At 53.8% G+C, this 18,407-nt stretch overlaps 3 protein-coding genes across 3 annotated transcripts; 1 reads left to right on the top strand and 2 right to left on the bottom strand.

The window, feature by feature from the left end:
- Positions 1 to 959: 959 nt before the first annotated feature.
- On the bottom strand, positions 960 to 2,375 carry J4E93_001668 (uncharacterized protein; the record flags this gene model as incomplete). The annotated part of the gene is made up of 2 exons (XM_049339618.1): positions 960 to 2,128; positions 2,180 to 2,375. 2 exons carry the CDS (start codon positions 2,373 to 2,375, stop codon positions 960 to 962), a joined length of 1,365 nt encoding a protein of 454 aa, XP_049203575.1.
- Positions 2,376 to 4,051: 1,676 nt separating this feature from the next.
- J4E93_001667 (uncharacterized protein) lies at positions 4,052 to 5,404 on the top strand (the record flags this gene model as incomplete). Its single annotated transcript, XM_049339617.1, has 2 exons — positions 4,052 to 5,062; positions 5,114 to 5,404. The coding sequence occupies 2 exons, from the start codon at positions 4,052 to 4,054 to the stop codon at positions 5,402 to 5,404; spliced, it is 1,302 nt and encodes a 433-aa protein (XP_049203574.1).
- A 4,394-nt stretch (positions 5,405 to 9,798) lies between these two features.
- J4E93_001666 (uncharacterized protein) lies at positions 9,799 to 17,994 on the bottom strand (the record flags this gene model as incomplete). The annotated part of the gene is made up of 5 exons (XM_049339616.1): positions 9,799 to 9,923; positions 10,183 to 13,386; positions 13,525 to 13,648; positions 14,356 to 17,905; positions 17,948 to 17,994. The coding sequence occupies 5 exons, from the start codon at positions 17,992 to 17,994 to the stop codon at positions 9,799 to 9,801; spliced, it is 7,050 nt and encodes a 2,349-aa protein (XP_049203573.1).
- Between the last annotated feature and the right edge of the window lie 413 nt (positions 17,995 to 18,407).

The raw sequence follows: 18,407 nt of genomic DNA, 5'->3' as shown, positions 1-18,407 counted from the left end.
CTTCTTGGTATAATTTCATGTACACACTGTTCTCTCGATATGGATGTGTTCATGTTGCTCTGTGCAAGCACGAAACTGAACCGGTGCATAAATACTAATCGCACTGCTACTGGATAGACTGATATATCAGGTTTAGAGCAGGCAGCAAAGTCGATAATGACGTAGCTGTTAGTGGCACCTAAGTACGCACGTTCTCTTGAGCATTGTTATGGTATTGTAGGAGAGAACAAGGCATTTGGCCATTGTTTCTGGGCCCAGTAATTACTCCGACAATACTTCACGAAGAGACATGAATCCATCGACCTCCGTTGAGCCCATCATGCAAATAGAAACCTCCAAAAGCAGAACGTGTATTTTTGGTTGATCATAGCTATAGAGTTTCTTCCCCTATCCCACACGCGCTTCCTATAGCTCACTATTATTCGGTCTCACGGATAAGCGTACAAGAAGGCAGTAAAGCAAACATTAGGACCCCGTTTGAAGTGAAAGATAACACCCTTGGCCGTGAATGGGCCGCAGAAGTACCATGATCATGTAGCGAACGAGGCAATTGTGCAATTTTGTTGTGAAGCAAGAATGAGCGCAGAACCACATAAGGAGAAAGTGCTCGTAGAGAACGGACCCAATAAGAAGGTATGCTCTTGAAAAGTATGGTCGACCCCGGTCAAGTCGTTAGATGTAGCGGCAGCTCTGGATTGACTGGGAGTGGAAGGATGGGGGACCTATTGCTCCGGTGGACCAGTTGCTAAGACCTGCGCTCATCTTTTGCTCAGCGTTGACATGATGCAATGTAGACTAAGGGGCCGCGAGGTCACTGTACAGTCCAGTACCTGTCCTATCCTGCTCGAATCCCCTTGTGTACTGATAGTTCATGTCTTAATCATGTTCAGCGTTCCGTTCGATGCCGGCGTTGTGGATTTCGATTACTGCAATGCTACTGACGCGCATCTTTCGGTTTGCTAGTTGGGCTCCCACAGCTTTCGCCTTCCACCGCCGCGAACTGGGCCCACTTTGGGGGCGGGGCGAGAGAAAGAGTCTGGATCGAGAGGCGCATTCGAATCATGTCGAGGAGCTGGTGGAGCTCGGAAGACTGGGCCTGGAGGAACGTATGCACCGCGCGGTGCAAAGTTACCACGGCCCCGGAAGGCTGGTCCACCGCGACCGCGGGGCGCCATATGACCTCCACGGCCACCGCGAGGGGATTGTTGCTGGTTTGTGCGAGCAAAATCGTTCGGGTCGAAGACGCGTTGGTTGTTGGTAGTGGCGGCGGGGCCCCGAGGGACGCGCTTGAAAAGTACCTCGTCCTCGTCATCGGAGATGTCTTCGGGCTTATTCTCGTTTACGTTCGTGTGTATGGGGCTGGACTTGGGTCGCTCTGCGGCTTTGGGTGCGATGGGAGAGGCGCTCTTAGCAGCGGTCGCTTCGACTTCTAGTTTGTGGATGGTGAGATGGTTCTTGTATTCGCGGTCTTCACGAGCAACAGCATCTCGGAGCTGCTCAAGACGTTTAGCGCGGATGCCAAACTTCTGAGCGATGGCCTGCTTGGCAGAGTCATTGGTGAGGAGGATGTAGGACTCCAGGGCTGCATCTGGATTGCCCTCCTTGTTGATGCGCCACAAGATGTGATTGAAGAGGGGCTGGAGATAGACAGGCACGGAGCCTTTGGTCGTCTTATCAGCGCGAGCCATGTCGGTACTGCTGCGTGCGGTACGGTCGGGGGACGCTCTGAGTAGCGTGGCTGCCTTGTCCGTGTGTGTGGCGGCGTCGATAGGCGCGGACGCCTTGCTCGAATGCGAACCAGGCGACTCGGGAGTCTTGGACACGTTCTCGAAGCTGTGCGTAGAGCTAATGGATGTGCCGTCGGACATGTCGAGGGCGTTGAAGGAGCTTTCGAGATCTTCATGGTAGTCGTCCTCGTCCGACTCGCTATCCTCCATGGAGAGCAATGTCTCGGGTAGCAGGAAGTGCTCCACCTCTCCCCACGTCGTGTAAGCTTCGTCGACGCCTTCGAGCTGGACGCGGCTCGCGGCTTCATTGGACGTGACTTCGTCGAGCCACTTGACGGCTTCGCGGGCGTCGGCGTGGATGCGCTCCGTGCCGTTCTTGAGGCGGTGGAGCTGAGTAAGGGCTTGTTGTGCGTTAGTCAAGGGGACAGGGGAGCTGCGATACTATAGCCTACTGTGCAGCGGGACATAAAGGCGTATAGCGTCCTGGGCGATCCACTTGCGGATGCCATCGCGGGTGCTCTTCTTGACGCCGGCGATCAGAGCGGTATCGTCGACGATGCAGTTGAATACCTTGCGCTTCGGTGGCTCGGGTGCGCGCATGGCAGCCTCGGGCTTGCCAGGCCGCGAGGGGCAGGTACTGCGACGCATGATTATCGCCGATGTGCCTCGCAGCCGAGGGTAGTGAGGGTGTAGTAGCGATCGGCTACGGTGGTGCGCGGATGGGAGCAGTAGGCAGCTTGGTTGGTGAACCACGGTTCCGGTTGGAGCAGGTCTAAGTGCGGGTTTGTTGTTGGGCGCCAGTACGTGCCATGGGTGTCGACGCAGGATTTCAGGGTGTGCGCATTAGATTTGCGCTGGCCAGTCGAAGCGCGGGAGCGAGGGCATCAGTCTTGGGCATGGTGCAGAGGACCATAGTCGTTGGTGTGACTGTCACGGACGGGCGTGTGAAGTTCGGGCCCGCATCACCGCACCATGATGCCCACGCCAAGTGGGGTGCGCCACGCCACGCACCCAGCCACACCAAACCAACTGTACATGATGTCTTGCATTTCATTCGCCTTGATAGTCCTTGCTAGTAACTTTCCACCTCTCTGGCACTGCTCATGTCTGGCATCCAGCCCTTGGGCCGCTCGTTTCCACGCACAGTCAAACCATAAAGACCCTTCTCTACCTTGTCCACGCACTCGCGCATCACGGGCATCTTCTTCGTCTCCAACTCTGCTGCAAACTTGGACCCTCCCGGTGCGTCGAACATCTCGAGCTGCAGCCGGATCGCCCTCAGGTCATCCAAGACAGTCCGCGGCTTCTGGCTCTCATTCGCAACTGGTGCTTCTTCGTCGATGTCCATCTTGTCGCCAGCATCGTCTTGGCCATTGCCTTGCTTCAGCCTCTTGTTCGCCTGTGCCTGTTTGCCAGACGGAAGTTTGCCGTTTGTCGCCATGCTCGTGACAGAGAAGCGCATCAGCTCGCCAGTCATATCGCAAACACCGAGAATGTAGTCTTCTGGCGTAAAGGAGATAGGTCCAGCTTCGCCGCTCATAGCAGCGATACGGCCCTTTGCTTCATTGTACGAGATCAGTGATTGTGTTTCAAGGTAATGCTGGAAGCTAAGCGCTTCCATAAACTCTTGATTGCCGCCCGTGATGTTGTGCGAGTAGCGGTAGGCATTCAGGCCCTGAAGGTCGGCGGCAATGTTCTGGTAGCGATCCTCAATCGTCTCCCAGTACTCCGCGTTCTTCTTGGTGACCCATGGTGGTACTGCTTGGCCAACAGCGCGGACCCTTGTCAGGTCAGTGTGTGTTTGGTCAGGCCGTCATAAAGACCTACCTCTGGAGAGTGAAGATGCTGCACAGTTGTTAGCAATCGACTACAAGAACCTCGATCGTTGTCTAGTACATCTTCTTGCTCGACGCGGTGATGTCACGCGACGCCTTGATGATTCTCTCTCGTCGATCATGGTGTTCATCTAGCTCTGCGCGGAAGCCTTCAAACATCGCCACAAAAGGCGATGAAGATTGCTCTGGCTTCTCGTCCGCCATTGCTGCGTCTCTTGGTCGTTTGAGGCCCATGGATCTGCGTGGATTGTGGGATTATACCCAACGTCAGGCAAACGCTGGGATTGTCCGCTAGTGCACGTCTTCACGTGGAGGCTATCGCGTTTACGGACTAAAGCGCTTTCGGCTGCCCTCACTCCTGGAGAGTCCATCCTGCAGGGTTTCATCAACACACCACCCAGCGAGATCGGTTCCGATCCACCTATCATCGTGCTCGCTTCTTTCAGCGTCTTGTCTGGTCAACTTGGCTTTTGTAATGCCGGAGACAACATGGCTCTTTCCTTTTTTTTCCGCAGTCCACCACTGGTCTTCACAACGTCAATCATCCTGAGAGTTATCTTCCTGTTGTACGGACTCTGGCAGGATGCAAATTCGGCTATGAAATACACCGATATCGACTATTATGTCTTCACAGATGCTGCGCGCTACATCTCGCGTGGCGAGTCCCCTTACGCACGGGACACGTATCGTTATACGCCCCTCCTGGCGTGGCTCATCTGCCCTACTGTATGGTCTGGGCAATTCTGGTTTTCGTTCGGAAAGGTCTTCTTCGCTATCGGCGATGTTGCTACAGGATGGATGATGTTTCGTATCTTGAAGCAGTACAAGAAGATGAGCAACGAGCGGGCTCTCAAGTTCGCCAGCATCTGGCTGCTGAATCCAATGGTGGCCACTATCAGTACAAGAGGTAGCTCCGAGGGACTGCTTGGAGTTATCGTAACGGCATTGCTTTGGGCGGTGTTGGCAAAGCAAAGAGAGCTTACTGGGTTCTTGCTCGGGTTCGCAGTGCACTTCAAAATCTACCCGTTCATCTACGCAGCCTCTATTGTTTGGTTCCTCGATGATACACAAGTTGTAACAGAGACAGAGACCCGACAACAACCACCAACTTCCTTGCTCGAGAGAACGCGCAAATTTGTCAATCCCACGAGAATATATCTCGTACTCTACAGTCTCCTTGCGTTTACGGGCTTGAACCTGCTTATGTACAAGGTGTACGGATGGCCATTCCTCGAGCATAGCTATCTTTACCATCTGACTCGTACCGACCACCGCCACAACTTTTCGCCTTATAATACGCTCCTCTACCTGAAATCGTCCCCGACTACGGACTTGGAGCCGACCACATTGTCTTCCGGACTAGAGCGTTTAGCATTCATTCCGCAACTGCTTCTCAGTGCTTTCTTCATACCACTAGCGTTAGCGAAGAAGGATCTTCCGAACACGATGTTAGCGCAGACGTTTGCCTTCGTTGCCTTTAACAAGGTCTGCACAAGCCAGGTAAGTCATAGGGTGAATTGTCGGTCTTGCATGAATACTAACTCTGTCCAGTACTTTCTTTGGTACATGATGTTTCTCCCATACTACCTTCCAGATTCGACTCTCCTACATTCAGCGCCCATCGGTATCACAGCACTTCTGCTCTGGATTGTGGGCCAAGTTGCCTGGCTCCAGCAGGGCTTTCAACTTGAGTTCAACGGCCGTTCGACTTTTGTTCCCGGACTCTGGGCTTCTAGCATACTCTTTTTCCTCGTCAATGCTGGCATTCTTGGTGTCATCATCTACGACACTGAGCATAAGAAACCAGAGGGAAAGGCTGCCCCAGAGAAGAAACCTTCATAACCCCGTTTTTGCACGCCACCTTTACACAAACACACATCAGCTCAATCCGGATTCAGCTTCACCCTCTGTGTAGCTTTCCCTTCAGCCTTGGACTTCATGTTTTCCCGGTAGCTTCTCTCTATACTAGTCGTTCTTTTGATCAACTCCCTGAAAGTCGCTGTCCCGCATCTTCCTTTTCCTCTTCGCAATTCTCGCACACGCCCCATGGTACCGACAGTCACCTCTCAATTGAGGGCATGCTAGCCAATCCATGCGGATCACGATGTCGATGCCAACCCAGCTGATACTCGTCGGACTGGCTCATAAGTTCGCCTGTCGCTTCGTATGGTTCCATACCCTTCACCGCTGCAGCTGCCGCCGGGACTGGATTATCCGACGACTCACGCGTTGTGGAAGCATCTTCTGCAACTTTTCTTCTTTTGCGAGTTTTGGACACGGGGCTTGGCTTAACGGATAACAAGCAAGAGATGTATGCGCTGAGAACAGGAAATCTATCTTGACGTTTTCAATTTTCCGATACATGATTAGAAAAGTTGAACCAATGTGTCGCACACTTACTGTTTGAGTGCAGAAAAACTGCTAACTAGTTACATTTCTTTGCATACATGCTACAACGAACATTGCTTAGATATAATCTAAGCTTTATGTCAGCTTCAGACTGCAAGTGTTAGTCCTAAGCTTTATCTACCTGCACTGTGCTTGTTACGAGTTACATTCTGAGGAACAGCTAAGCGCTACTTCGCTATCATCCCATATCCCATGTGATGATTTTTCCCCAGCACATCTTCCACTTCAACCTTGACCTGCACACCCTTGACTACTGGGACTTCATCTTCTTCCTTTCTCGATATTCTCCTCGCACAATTCTACGTTCTCACTTTCGACAGCGGTGGCACGAGCAACAGTACCCTTATTCTCATCCATCTCCTTGATCCCATGGAGAATGTTATGCAAAAAACTACCCGGCGCCACTAGTTCCTGGCTGTAAGAGAAGCGTTCTGGATCCGGAATACCGTAGAGAATGAATTTTAGAACGCCTGTGCGCTCAGACCTTACGACAGCAGAAATCGGAATAATATTGTCGTTCATGAGCGAAAAGGTTGTACTGGCTTTTGGTCAAAGCCATGACGGGAGGGAGTATGGCCATGGTCTGAAGACTACCTCCCCAATACCCTCTTCTGCCTCTCCCTCAATATCCTTCGCAGTGTCCTTGTTGCCTTTCTTCTGAGATGTAGATTCCAATACTGGAGGCATTGCCGTTGCCATGCCGCTGCAAGGCGGAAAAGAAAGGGGACGCGTTGAGCACGGGTCGAAAATTAAGTAGATGACCATGAAGCCAAGATCTTCTTCGATTTCGGCGTTTGAAGCCTCAAGAGCGTCGAGAAAATTTAAACGGAGACTGTCGAATCGCGTTAGGGGTTGGGCGCTCAGTGTTATGCGCTGACGAATTGTCCGCACAGAGAAGATCGTGCGGAACACTGTGGCGTTTTAGTTAATGATTCACGTATGCTGATTTTAGAGGTTCTCGTACGGGTAGTTCGTCGGAGTTAGGTAGAATGATTGGCGAAAAGAGGAGAATGTTGTACCGTCAGAAAGACCAAGCGACGGTGGAAAAGCTCCATCGACAGTGGGCGGAGGGAATCTCAAGGCCCTTGATATAGACGAAGTCGCATACAAAATCCGCATAGCGTTGTCCAGACACGAGTGAAACGTCTGAAGCAGTTATGCGTTGACAATGTTTGGGCGCAAGGCCTTTTTCGCTTGAGCAGATGTTTGTGTCTGAATTGGCAATGTTGTGCTCTTCTCTCACCGTCAGAGGTGGGACCGAGCTAAGGACCACAGTACACGTAGAACAAGAAGAGAGATGTGGTTGTTGTATGTAAGAGGGAGGAAGCCCTGTATATATACTACTAGGGCGACGCCAGTGAGTGTATCACGTGATGGGGTACTAACTAACAGTACAGAGATCTTGGTGTTGGGAACGAGTTTGACTCCCCGTCAGGTCCGAACCGACGAGGAAATTGGATAAGTCGTCTTGTCAAGCAGATAGCGAATCATATCAGTGTTGCAAAGGATGAGTAGTGCGGAACTGGCGTTGCACTGGCCGAGGTTAAAAAGTTAATCTACTATTACCCACAATTTACAGAAGTAGAAACAAAGCCAGACGAAGAAAAGAAGACAAAGACCGAAACTGTCCAATGTGTACCAGGGGAGATGATGAGGGTATCCAACTTTCGCTCAAAACGCGTAGATCAACCTAGATGCAATAAAGTGCAATATGCGCAGAAAGAAAAAAGCGACCCTTTCGCTTCGCATCGAAGCTATTAAGAAGGGAAATTAGCGCAAATGTATCAAATTCGAGCTGATAACAAGGAAAGAGGACGGACTAGGGACTGGGGCTCAGTCACCATCCCACATAGGAGGTACCCACTCCTGTCCCGGGTAACTAGTTGCCTTCATGGTGGGCTCGTCGTCTTCCACGGCAGGCAGTTCAAATACCTGTCTGCTATTGCTGTGACTCCCACGTCTCTCCCAGCTTGGAGCTCCTCCGGTGGTGCTACCGCCAATGCTTCTCAGGCTGCCGACCTGCCCGCCACCAGACGCGCTGCGCTCAAGCTCTCGGGCTCTTGCTCTTGCAGCCTCGCGCTCCTGCCTATCGCGTTCATGTCTCTCGCGCTTCTCCTTTTCGCGCTGGACGCGTTCCATGTGCGCAAGATTCTCTTGCTGTAGGAGCTGGCGACGTAACGACTCGGCGCCCATGTCTGGTGATGTGCGTTGAGGTGACGCAGCCATTGAGGCGGGTTGTGGATGCTGCAGGATGCCGATCGAGGGTTGACGTGGACGAGAACCTGGTTGTCGACCACGCGATTCGTCATCTAGATCCGTTGTGATATTGGGCGGTCGAAGTCCTTCGAGGCGACTCTTCATCAAACCACTATTAGGCATACCAGGACCATCATATGACGGTGGGGCTTCGTCTCGAATTTTCTCATCACACTGGGATGCGTTCCTGTGTGGCGAGACATAGACATAGTTTGGTGACGATGGGCTATGGGAATGCGGCCGTTGCCCCTCGACTGAAAAAGGCTGGGCGTTAGGAAACCCGGGTTGCATGGGACTATGGGCTGTTTTCGGTGGTGGAGGTGGGGCAAATCCGCTTGCAATGAAATTTTGAGGATCCTTGATCACCGTGGGATCGGGAGACATAGGCAGAGGATACGCAGCGGGTGGCGGGGATTGTCCCGGATGTATCGGCGTTGGCTGTACAGGTGTTGCGTCGCGGTTGATAATGGGACGCAGATCATGACTTGATTGTGCTGCCTGCGAGGTCGCATAGGGCTGTGTGAAACCTCGTGGCAGAATTTCCCTGAATCCACCGCCGTGTGCTTGAGCATGTGGAGGTGCATTAGTTGGCGCAGTCTGCTCGGGCGATAAACGAGGCGATGGTGATCCGGCAGCTCTCTCTTCCTGCTGCTGTTGTTGGGCGGTAAAGCGTTCTTGCATGTATTGTCCCTGTCGTGCTCGAACAATCTCTTGTTCGGTTGCTCCCTCTGGGAAGTTGAGATGCCATGGAAGATTCTGCTGATGGACTTCTGATATACTACTCATCCTTGGCTTCTGATACCGTTGGCCGCCAGGGGCTGGAGAGTAGCTAGGTATTGCTGGAGAGTTTGATATTGGCGACACGAGGGACATCGTGCTAGCATCCGAATGCGTTCGGCCGTTTGGAGGTGCCTGTGAGTGTGCAGACACTTGCGGCGACACAGCCTGCATTATTGGCTCCGAGAGCGGATGATCGTGTTGATCCACTGAAACTTGCATAGACGCATCCGTCTGACTGAGCGACAGGGACTGCTGTTGCCGATCAAGCGGCGACACAAATGCCCCAGATACATGACTATATGCCGCAGGTATTGGAGGTGCTTCATACCTCGGCTCTTGCGTAGGGGACACTGCAGGTGGAGAAATCGGCTCAGCATCTTGAGAAGCAAAAAGAGGCCTTGAGCTGTGCGCATTGTGGTACGGAAGCTGAGGCTGATAGTCGTTCAGTCGCCACTCTACCAAAGATTGGTGTTGCTGCTGCTGATGCGGTCGTTGCACCCATGCATCGTCATTCGGCCATGGTCCATTGTGTCCTGGTGCAGATCGCTCCTGTCGTAGTAGCTCCTCCCGTTGTGCTCGCCAAGTACGATGGGCAATATGGTCCTGGGGTGTCTCGGGGTGTGCTTGTTGTTCTAGTTGTTGCATATATTGAGGGTCCCTCTGAACACTATGCACGTACCCGGACTGCTGTTTTTCGGGGGGTTGCTGTCGTCGCTCAGCCTGTGGAACCATACGAACTCCCTGGTGAGCTGTTTGCTGTTGAATACGTTGATCTACCTGTTCTCGCGCGGCTAAAGAAGCTGCGTAGGCTCCACGCCCAGCTGGACCTGCTTCGACATGGTGCTCATAGTATCCTCCAGGCGGTGGATGCGAACCTTGATCTCGCGTGTGCGCAAGAGTGTTCTCAAATATTGTACTAGAGGGCTGTGCTTCAATCCCAGGATTGGAAGGATGAGACTGGTTCAATTGTAAGCTGCTTTGCCGAGCTTGATGTTCCATCGCTAGCTGCTTTGTTTTAAGGAATGCAGATGCTTCCTCTGAATGTAAACTAGAGGTTCGCTCTCGTGGCGATAGAATTTGCTGCGTTTGCCGCTGATGAGGCTGAGATAGCTTTTGAGGATACATGTTGGGTGCTGGTTGCGAGAGCCCTAATTTTGGACCCATGGGTGGCCTACTTTGTATGGTATGAGGCGGAAGTTGTCCAGGAGGATAGTATGATAGACCAGATTGCTGCAACTTGTTCTGCTGATGCTGAGGTATTCTTTGAAAAGCGGTTGAAGCAGCTGGAGCAGCGGTAGCCTGTTGACTACTCTGTGCCTTCTTTCCTTCTTTTGACATGTTGTATTTTGTAGCCGGTCCATCACCATTCGCACCACCTCGAATGAATAGAGCGCCCAATGCGGAGAGTCTCTTCTTCTTGCCAGATTCTGGTGTTTTCGAGTGTGATACTTGATGGGCCTGGACTTGAACATTGGATGTTGACGGTGGCTGCTGGGATGAAAAGCCGCTCGGAAGGGAGAGTGCAATGGGTTTTTTCGAATCAACACGGAGGTCTACCGACTGTACCTGCAATGAAGCCTGACCAAACTGCGGTTGCTGCCCCATAGTTGGGCGACTATGCGGCAGAGAAGAATGTGACTGGTCGATAAGCCTTTCTGCCGATGCCTCTCTAGGGCGCATGAATTTGTCCATTACGGAGTGAAACGGAGTACCAGAACTGGGATTTGGTGGAAGTGGCTTGAACTGCGAAATCATGGCTGTATTACCAGCGTTGGTCGTAGGCTGAAGCTTCGGCTGTGTCTTGCCACCAAAGCTCTTGAACATTGATGTAAGCCGAGGTTTCGAAGATGACTTCTCCTGGTGTCTTGATGCTTGTTCTACAGGTGGAGACGACGAATTGGTGGGTGGTTTGAACTCCGCAACTTGGTATTGCCCTTGCCTCTGCAACAATTGCTGTTGCAGTTCAAATTGATTTCTTGGTCCATGGGGTTCGATCTGCCCTTGTGCGCGATTCGAGTTACTCTGTGGCCCCGGGATTGCTGACATCTCCTGTTCTGCTAGCGGGACATGACTCGAAGCTTGATTGGCCTGTGGTAACTGACAGTTGAGATTAGGACTTCCGGAAACTGCTTGCTGGGAAGCTTGGTCGCCCGCAGAACGCCAAGAATTGACAGTAATCTGGGTCGTTTTGTTACTGGGGTCGATTGACTTTACCGCCTGGAAGATATTCTTGGGTGGAGATGGGCCAGATGCAAGCGTTGGCTGGTGCCTCAATGCGCTCTGATCCGTTAGCGGTGCCACGTTTGCTGGCGGCTTCGGCGAGTACACTGTATCCATGTATAGTGATTGCTTGGGCTGATTGCGATGCTGCTCAGCGACTGGAGGAAGTTCCCTTGCATTCGCAGACGCGGCCTGGTTGATCTGATCTTGAGGTTTGCCGTCTTGGTCTTCGGGTCCTGAGACGAAGCTCATTGGCCTTTCAAAACTGTATCGTGGACGTTCACCATCGCGAGATGCTGGCGCTGTCGCAAGACCGGAAGTTGAAGGCCGTGGCGGCTGTTGTCGGGTAGTTGTCCCTGGTACCTCGAGATCCCCAAGTCGCAAAGGCTGACCACGCTCGTCTTGCACATCCTTGACAACTCCGTTATGATCTGCGTAAAGATCAAAATCATTGTCTCCACCATACGACATCAGAATCTCCTCTGGGATCTGTGGCGGGACTGCCGAAGGCTTCACGGTGGACTCCGGCTGCATACGACGAATTGTTGACGGGGTCGATCTTCCAGTAGATGTTTGAGAATAAGGGTTGCTTCCCTCGTCAGAGACCATGGCAGATATCTGCGAGAGCATGGATCTTGACCGTTCTGGAGCCGCCGTAGCGGGATGTGAAATCTGGAGTTGCTGTGCTTGGTGCTTGAAGTCCGGAAAGTTGGCTTGACCATGGAAGTAACCGTTTGACATCGCGGGACGTGAATGCTCGCTGTACAATTGTCCAGCCTTGGGTGTCTCCGGACTGTTCTGAGTGATGATGCGCGGAACCTGCCCGGCGGGCGTGACGAGGTTGCTTTTGTCCCCCATGTCATCGGAAGCGCGCTCAGCCACGCGTGGATCAATGGTGTTGTGTCCGCGGTCCCATGACTGATTAAGTGATCCGGAGGCGGCGGTATGCCTTTCAGCGGCGTCGACAACTAAGGAGGGCGGCGCGGAGCGCGTCGAGGTGTCGCTGTCAGCCGCCGCAGCACTGGCCCCCGCAAGGGTGTGGCTAAGCGAAGGCTCCCGGTCCCCATGTCTTCGTATTGCCTGCTGGGCTGGGGCTGCAATCGCGCCAACGGCCATTACTCGACTGCGTGCGTTTGCGTCGCGTTCTTCTCCAGATGTTGTCGCGCGGGTTCCTGCGCTTCCATCTGCATTCCCGAGATTCCGAGTGCTTGTCGGAAGCTGCAAGTCACTCTGAGCAAACCACACAGGACTGAAAGCGCGTTCCGCATCCGCCTTTTCAGCGTTCGACATGCCCTCGTCGTCTTTCAGATCCAACGGCGCATCGGATGCAGGTACATTAGCTTCGAGCGACGATACTCGCCAGACTTTGCCAGTACGAAAGGCATCATCAAGAAGACCCAGAGTAGGCGACTCAACATTAGATGCACGTTCTTTGTGGCGGATCGTTCGTTCTGCGCTGGCGAGCTTGTGGACTGCGTGGTGCGGCGGAACCGAAGAGCTGCCGTAAACAAGGGTCTCGTGTCCGATATCCGGTAACGAGTGTTCTGCAGACTCCTGGGGCTTTTCTTTCGAACTTAGGGTATTGGTGGGATCCATAGACGGCCTTTCTATGGCAGCGACATTGTCTAGTGGCTGTCGCGCCAGCACGAAGGGTGTATCTTCATACCTGATGACTCGGGCTCCATGCAGTTGGTCATCGCGCTCGACATCCTGCACTCTCCCGTTCTTGTTCGATGCCGTACTGGCAGATTTGCCCACAGGAGGTAGTACAGGGCTGACACTGTCAGATTCCTGCTTCGCATTCAGTGCTGTCAATGGTGCAAGACTTCTTCCACGAACAGGCTCCCTGTCGCTGTCTTCATCGCTCACATCCAGGTGTCTGTTAGTGAACATAGGCGGCGATTGTTGACCATGTCGCGAGGATGCTGGTAATGGATCGTGATTCAATTGTGGCGGTTGATCGTCATCATCGATGCGATCATCTCTGACCCTCTCTGGCGATTCGTCACTGAACCCGAATTGAAACCCGTCGCGTCGGAGATGACCAGATTCTGCTGTAGGTAGGTCTGATTGGAAAGATTCCTCTGGGCCACGAAGCATTCTCTTATAGTCATTCGCCCTTTCTTGCGCACCAGAGATGTTATCATCGTCAGCAAAAACTGGATGATGATCGAGGCTTTTTGGTTCCCTCGTAATTGCTGCTGGCATCGAATGTCTGTTGAAAACAACAGGAGGGGTTGAATGTCGAATAACAGATTGCAACATCCGATGGCTGGAACTGTCCTGACTAGACCTACGTCGATAATGCTTGATGGCAACCTCGTTTGGGATGGGGGGAACAGGAGGAACATAGTCTTCAGCGTCCTTGCCCTGATTTGAAAAGGCACTCTTTGCTGGCGAGGGCAATATGCCCAAATGCGCCTGCGAAGAGCTACTTCGCATCGCTGTAGTATTGAAGTACTCGTTGAGAGCAGCCGGCGGAGTGCTGACCCAAGAGTCTGGAGCATGGAAAGAATGCGGCCGACGTTCCCCCATCAGGTAGTGATGGAGCTCGCGGGGAGGCGAGGTCCTAGGTGTCGAGCCAAGGATGGATGGAGTATCTTTCGGCAGCGCTACACTACTCGGTCTGGTTCTGGAGCGACTGGCCCGCCGAAATTGGGACGAGAATGAGAACCGACGCTTCTTCTTTTCTTCGTTCGAGACAATCCCCTTCTTTTCCTTTTCTGTCATGGAGCGTAGCAATTGCACTCCTGACGATGCTCTCGATCTTCGTATAACGAGCTCGGGCTCTTGAGAAGCTTCGCGCGAAGAAGGAGCGGAGTCGGCCCGGTCATACGAGGAGGTCTGAATCACGCATCACATCAGCAAAAAACACCGTTTTAAGGAAGCTGAGCCGCCTCAGTCAGACTTGGGATTACGTTCAGATGATTATGGAGCTACAGGCGAGGACTAAGATCGTAGATGGCGATAGAATGAAACGCCCAAAGCAAGGTCATAAACGCCACTTTCGATGTCCATACGATTACATCCAATCACCCGCTGTAGTCCATGGGCCAAAGGAAATGGTAGTCGTGACATACGATGAGAATGCCACACAAGGAAATGGGTAGAAGAGATCATTTATCTACCTTTTCACGGCCGAAACGGCTCTTGCCTTTCGCAAACAATCCCTTCGCACTGGTCATGCCTTTCCCTCCTAACACATTAGCAGTATGAAGCAAGTCCTTGCCTTTCAATTGCATCTGCTGGTTTGCAATTCGTCCGCCAAATCCTGAACCAGAAGGTGCAGGGTTGGTGGGAGAGCCTGAGTTCGCGGGAACTGGTACGCTAGCATTATTATTCTGATCAGCGCTCACGTCGTAGCTACTCGAACCACCAAGTTTGCCAAACAGTGCAAGAGAGCCTGTGTGCCTGTGACGTGCCGAGCTCGTAGGCATACGCTGTACTGGGTACGTCTGCGTAGCCAGCTCGGGGTTTGCTTCGAGCGCAGAACGTAGCCAGTCATTAAGGCCATGATCAACTGTCGCCCAGTACTCGCGTGTCTTGTTGTAGGTGTCAATTCGCTCAGCAGCGGTGTTAAGCGTTGCTATCTCCCGAGCGCCCAAAGGCTTGTCCGTGCTTGGCGACTTCGGCGAAGGCTCCTGTACGGCAATAGGTGTTTTCGGCTCCTCGTCAGATGGCACGATTGCGGGATGTTCCGCAGGCTGCTCTATCTGTTGCTTCTCGTTTAAGCCGGATCCTCTGAATCCCGAGGGCTGCTCATGCTCCACACTGAAACGTGGAGGTAGATCCACGGCTTCGGGACTGAGCTCTGTGTTAACAACATGAAGTCGCGGAGAGCGTGTTTCTTCTCGAGCAGGGCTGATTACGGAGCGCGCAGTATCAACGGTTGGAGAAGCAGATCGTTGCGGCATATCACTGCTACTACTAGGGTCAGGTTTAGTAACCGTGAAAGTGTGCTCTGGGCCAAAGTACGAGTCTGAAAGGCCTTCTGACCACTCTTGCCGTTCTTGATCTGCAGCTCGTTCCACGGTGGGAATAGGACTCTCCGTTGCCTGTGAGGCTTTTGTAGGCTCAACAGCGGCTTCACCCTGCGCTTGCTGGTCTGGTGTTTGCAGTTGCGGATTGCTTGCTTCCCAGCTAAATCGATTGAGTATCACAGGCTTGGTCGGTTCTTCCGATTGTGGGAGGAAAGACACGGTCGCATCGGATGGCTGATCTTGAGCATAGCGCTCAGTAACCTGCGAAGATCGACGAGAAGCCCGGTCTTCATCTGCCCAGTAGGTATCATACTCACTGGGCAGAATAGAGCTAGCACGATTTGTGCCTGGGCTGACGGGGTGGAGCGAGGCTTGATTAGACTCGCTGGCCGGCGACGCTGGAGCCTTGAAAGGGCTGAGACTGGCGACAATCTCCTTGCGAAGACGGTCGCTTTCCTGGTCTTCAGCTGAAGGGTCAGTACTCAACTGAGGATCGAGACTCGGCCGCTTAGGCTGACTCTTAAAGGGCTGTGAGGGCCTCTCTTTCAAAGGCGGGGGTGGTGGAAACTCTGATTCCGGAGTGTCTTTCGCAGGGGGGGTTGGGGGCACGCTTGAGCCGGAGGTGCCCGTACGATCTAGCTGAAGAGGCCTTGGTAGATAGATATTTCCATGGTCAGCACGGCGTGCTTGCTGCTGTTGAGTCTCGGACGTTTGGTCATCGGCACCCAAGGTTGTGCGGATAGAATTGACCATCGCAGCTCCAGCATCTCTAAGAGCGGCGAGCGGGTCTGGGGTGTCTGTTTCTGCCGACAATGCCCCAGCAAGTGGCTGCTTGTCCGTTGTAGGCGTCAGATCGGATTTGGTGAGCGCACTCGGACCATTGTTCGCGAAACTCAATCGACGGTCGTGCTCGCCCTGATCCGAAGGTGTCATAGCGGTAGTTGCATAAGACTCCCACTGGCCTGGAAGATGGGGACGAAATTCTTTGACAGGACTACTAGGTTTCGAAGGGCTAGCTTTCGTTGGAGACGCCGCACGTGAATTGTCGTTGCTCCGTTCCCACGATTGAACACTGTTCCTCGAACGATTGGACTGTGTAGAGCCACGTCTCGAGGATGCTACCTCTCCGAATTTGCCAGCCAACGCCTGCACACGACCCTTGCTTGGAGACTCTGAGCGATCGCGCGGCAAGCCATCATCGAGAGGGCTCTGCGCGTTATGCGATTCGAGGAAATTGTTCTGTGATTGAAGCTCTGAAGCGCCCAGTGCGGGTGCGCCATTGTCTGGACCGTCCCTAACAGCAGTAGCAATGTCTGCCTCGCGAGTAGCATATGCAGGGGATGAACCTTGAAGGTCGCCTTCCATTGCGCCCGGAGTTTCGTTGCTTTCCGTCGTGACAAGAGCGGATTCGGGTTGGGGTACGTCTCTGCTCGGTGCTAAGACAGGGGATCGTGCAGGACTGTCACCGCGTGTGGGCGTAGCGAGGCCACTGCGCGGTAGAGAGGAGTTGGAGAAGTTGCGACTGTGACCTGGCGACGGTTTTCGTGGAACGTTGTGCATGGGCTCGACGATCTTCGCGGAGGTTGGCTGGGTGACGGGCGTCGTGACTTCACTTGGTTCTTCTGCAATGGCGGGTGTGGTGCTTTCTGCCTGATCACGGTTTTTCAATGCTGAGGCTGCTGAGCTGGGCACGCGGCTCATGATTGGGCTGATTCCGGAAGTGCTTCCAGTGTTGCTCCTCAGAAGGTCTGAGGTTGAATCGTTGTCATTTGATATGGGCGTTGGCGGAACGGAGCGCGATTCATCAGCGCGAGTAAATGCTTGATCAACTACGGAGCGTAGACCCTGGTCATCCTGTGGTGACACAAGGGGTTGATCTTGCTGGGGTTGTTGTTTGTCGTGCGGGGCTGCTGCATCATAATCAGGCAGATACTCGCTCTTGCGCTCAGCGACAGTTTCCATGGGCTGCAGCGATCGTCCGCCTTCTTGAGCGGAGACGACATTGTCCTGTGTCGGGGAGGAAAGAGGGCCCAGGCTTGGTCGCGATGATTCCATTGACGCCCGCTCCCGCTCCTCTTGGTGCCGCTTGTATATGTCGGCTGGTCTGATGAAGGGTAGCGGCTTGTCAGATGCCTGACTGCCATTGCGTGATCGTGGCGAAGTAGGCATTGGCATGTCTCCCTGGCCTATACTGCTCTTGCGCGGGGGGAATTGTGTATTGAGCGGCGGGGCGAAATCGGCAGGGACCTGGGATATGCGAGTCTGGAGAGGCGGGGGCATGGCAGAGGGGCTGAAGTCGCTTCTTTCTCCCACGTGATAGCCCTGCTCATGCTCATGGCCATGTCCATGTTGGGGTTGCGGTATTGTTGAGGAGAAAGCGCGCTGTTCCTCGCCGTGCTCGAAGGAATTTCTTCGGGCTCGTGGGAGGGGCGCCTGCTGGGACGGGTCGGTGAAGCTGCGCGATGGTTGCTCAGTCCGCTGGGCATAGTATCGCTGCGCCAGAGGCTGTGGCTGCTCGGGCTCCTGGTTGACGCCGTATTCGTCATACTCGTCGTAGCCGCCCCAATCGTCGCCGTCGTAGGCGTTCTTCTTTGCCTGGACCCATTTCTTGGTTTTGGCACGGTTGACGTTGGTCTTGAACGACACAGGCTGGCCTGCGGAGAAGGGCGACGCGGTCCGATCGCTAACACGAGTCAGTCTAGGAAAGCAGGCGACGTGCGCGTGCAGAGGTGGTACCTACAGCGGCGATCTGGCTTCCTCTTGCTGGAAGCGGAAGGGGCCAGACATGATGGCGTAGGACGGTCCGGAGATGCCTAGGATGCACCACTCTCGCTCTACTAGGGCCGAGCCCAACGCCAGCTATGTCCTACAGCGCATGCAACCGGGAGACGCGGGGGGCAGCCTGCCGAGATGGAGTCTGCGACAACGGTGGTGGCCAGGCGGTGCGCGAGTGCAGCGCGGGGGGTTGAGGCGGTGGTGGTGCGGGTGGCCGGCGTGGTGATAGACAGCGTGAGCGTGAGCGTGGCTGGAGCAGGGCGGGAGGGTTGATGAGGGTTCGACCAAGCTTCCGGGGGATACGTCACCTGCCTGCGCGTGCGAAAGGCCCGACGTGAGCACGACAGAGACGCACTCGACGAGAGCACCTGGGCAGGGGAGGGTGGGCGCAGAGGAGGAGGTGAAGGAGTAAGGAGAGCTAGCGA

This window comes from Alternaria ventricosa, assembly GCF_023758065.1.
Source record: "Alternaria ventricosa strain BMP 2768 chromosome Unknown scaffold_2, whole genome shotgun sequence".
Taxonomy (NCBI): Eukaryota; Fungi; Ascomycota; class Dothideomycetes; order Pleosporales; family Pleosporaceae; genus Alternaria; species Alternaria ventricosa.
The sequence above is the reverse complement of the archived record's forward strand: the minus strand, read 5'-3'. Positions and strand labels throughout refer to the sequence as shown.